Source organism: Ostrea edulis, chromosome 5 (assembly GCF_947568905.1).
Source record: "Ostrea edulis chromosome 5, xbOstEdul1.1, whole genome shotgun sequence".
Classification (NCBI taxonomy): domain Eukaryota; kingdom Metazoa; phylum Mollusca; class Bivalvia; order Ostreida; family Ostreidae; genus Ostrea; species Ostrea edulis.
The window spans coordinates 66,901,825-66,904,538 of record NC_079168.1 but is presented as its reverse complement, the minus strand read 5'-3'; the positions used below and the strand labels follow the sequence as shown (position 1 = coordinate 66,904,538).

Below are 2,714 nucleotides of genomic sequence, written 5' to 3'. Positions count from 1 at the left end.
GCTACCCAAAAAATGCACCTGAGAAATAAAAGTACAAAGCTACAAAACAGATCACAAAGAATAAATAAAACAGAATTTAAAGTTGTGAATGCAGCAGCATGTCAGTGGAAAAAATGAAGTGTTTGGAAATAATATGGATATGCATTTTGAGTTAAAAAAAGAATACTTTCCTATCTAAAAATGTATATTCTGACATGGACATGGTTTCAAAACCTAACCTAAAATCTCATAGAGAGCAAGTAACTTCCCTTAAATGTACATTCAACAACTATGGTTGGGCGGCACAGGGAAATGAGATACTGTTCAATGTTGTCTTCCTTGCACTCTGGGAAGGCATCTCGCAGAGACTTCAAAGGTGCTGTCACTACTCGATCATCTTTTAGTAAAAGGGTGGCAGTGGTCTCATCTTCAACGCACACAGATTCAATTTCCCATATAACCGTTTCTTCTGGGCATTCTGTTTTCTGTTTGAAAAATTAAAAAATTATTGCAAAACTGTGCATTTATCACAAATTTTAAGATTTGTAGGACATAGTGCAAAACCTGTATAATAAGTTATGATAATTAATTGATGGATAAAGAGATAAACCTACAGTGATTGCTGTCCTGGAGGTAGTTGATAAGGACACTTCATTTCTGAAAGTGTTTGTAATACAGTCAGACACCTCCACGTAGTCCCCTGGTCTAATGGCCTGATCAGCAAGATCTCTCCACAATGCTATCTTGCATTTCTTGGTCGAGTCTTCCAGATAGATGTTCTTCACCTTTACATTGTCTTCGTTTTTCACTGTCACAAAACGTGTAGCTTCCTCCTACAATTCATAACAACAGGTATTAAATAAATGAGTTCAATGTGAGTGTACACAAAACAAACAAAAGAAAAAGATTAATTGTATACATGAAAAGCAGTAAAGCATAAATTTCTTTAATGTTGTCATGTCTTTTGTAAACCAATTATATGTTTGCCTTTATTAAAAACAAACAACCAAAAAGATACTGAGCAAGCTGAGACTAAGTACCCTTTCAGCCAAAGGTTATGGTGAGAAAATGTGCAAATCTGAAAGCTACTAAGAAAATGTTGAATATTTACGGTTGTGATTTATCAGTACAATGTAGCAAAACTTTACATTCTTTAGGGATTTAGAAATTTTTAACCAGTGACAAAAGATCAGCAAATTTTAAATGAAGTCCATGATTTGTCATAAGGTGGAATATAAAGTCCATATTGATCACTTCGATGTGGATAAGATAGATCTAGTACATGCGTCTCCCATTTATGCATGTATGCGACAATTGATACAGGAGGAAAATAAGTGTGCATAGAAGTGTCAAATGGATTGCAAATGACACCCCCCTTTTTTTTGCTGGGTCATAAACTAGTACAATTTAAAGAATCTGTCTCTGTAGTTAAAAGTTTTACACAGCAAAAATTCTACACTAAGTTATTTAAAGTATCATCAGGTAAAAAGCATAACACTGATTGTATTGTTGAATCAGCTTCCACTGCTTTGTTCAGGGAAAGGAGGGGGCAAACAGAATTATACATTTAGCGCAAGGTTAGATGAACATCAATGTGGATATTTGCAAAGAAATGGGTGCGGTATTGAATATTCATGCATAAAACTTTGACATTATCACTTAGAAGAAATAAAACCTAGCATCTAAGCTTATGAAAATGGCAGATGTGTCTTCTTTTTCTACTCCTTGCATACTAACCTGAACAATTTTTCCACGAACAGACACTTTGGTCTTGGTTGGAGAAGCTAAGGCTTCTACCACACTCTTCACATCAGCTGGAGGGGGGTGCAATATAGCTATCCCTTCCTTCTCCATACTTGGTGGGAGGCTGAGTGATTTTGCTGCGGGGAATATCACAGTGGCGTTTGTGACAGCAATCCCCTCTGGCTTGCGAATAATGTTTCTGAGTATGATGGTTTTGCCAGGTGTAAATCTGTGAAACTTCTTGGAATCATACACAACGCACTTCACTGCTTTCGTACTGTCTGCAAGTACTGTGTTCATCAATTCTCGCTTCTCCTTCTTGTCATTGAAATATGTTGTTGCAGGGTCAGCATACAACACTTTGACTGTGACCTTCTTTGGGTAGGGAGAGTGTCCAACAACTGATTTCATTAATGTAAAAAGGTCTGTTTCTGAACTCTGTTGGTGTAAACATAAATGTAATTATCATACTGTGTACTATAGTAACATGCACAATTAGTACTGTGTTTGATGAATATATTGTATATAAAGTCAATCAGAGTATCTACTATTTTCTTTTTAAAAATGTTTAAAAATTATTAATAGTGAAGTTCTGCTGCTTCACAATTTCATTTAAATGTTTAAAAAGATTTATGACTATAATAAGTTGGAGTACTGCAGTTTCATAATTTCAGTTTAATGTGATATAGACATAATCATACTAATTTGGATGATATAAAATACACTTTCTATCAACACGTCTTAATGCCTGGATATATACAACAGATTATCATTAGATGGCAATAAAATTTGTTGTATCCCTAGTAATGTCCGATTAACTATTTAATATGTATGTTTGGCTGTCAAACTTGCTTTCTCATCAATTATGGCATAAACTGGCTTGTGATCTGAGAAATAAGATTCTAATGTACCGTACGAAAGCTCCAAGATTTCACATATGTTCATGTTTGTTCAACTCCAAGAAAATTCAGTTTTGAAATGTTTCACTTCAA

At 34.8% G+C, this 2,714-nt stretch overlaps 1 protein-coding gene across 1 annotated transcript; it reads right to left on the bottom strand.

The window, feature by feature from the left end:
• Positions 1 to 218: 218 nt before the first annotated feature.
• LOC130054991 (uncharacterized) lies at positions 219 to 2,133 on the bottom strand. The gene is made up of 3 exons (XM_056166133.1): positions 1,717 to 2,133; positions 594 to 812; positions 219 to 464 (listed from the first exon to the last, which is right to left on the bottom strand). The coding sequence occupies exons 1-3, from the start codon at positions 2,131 to 2,133 to the stop codon at positions 219 to 221; spliced, it is 882 nt and encodes a 293-aa protein (XP_056022108.1).
• Between the last annotated feature and the right edge of the window lie 581 nt (positions 2,134 to 2,714).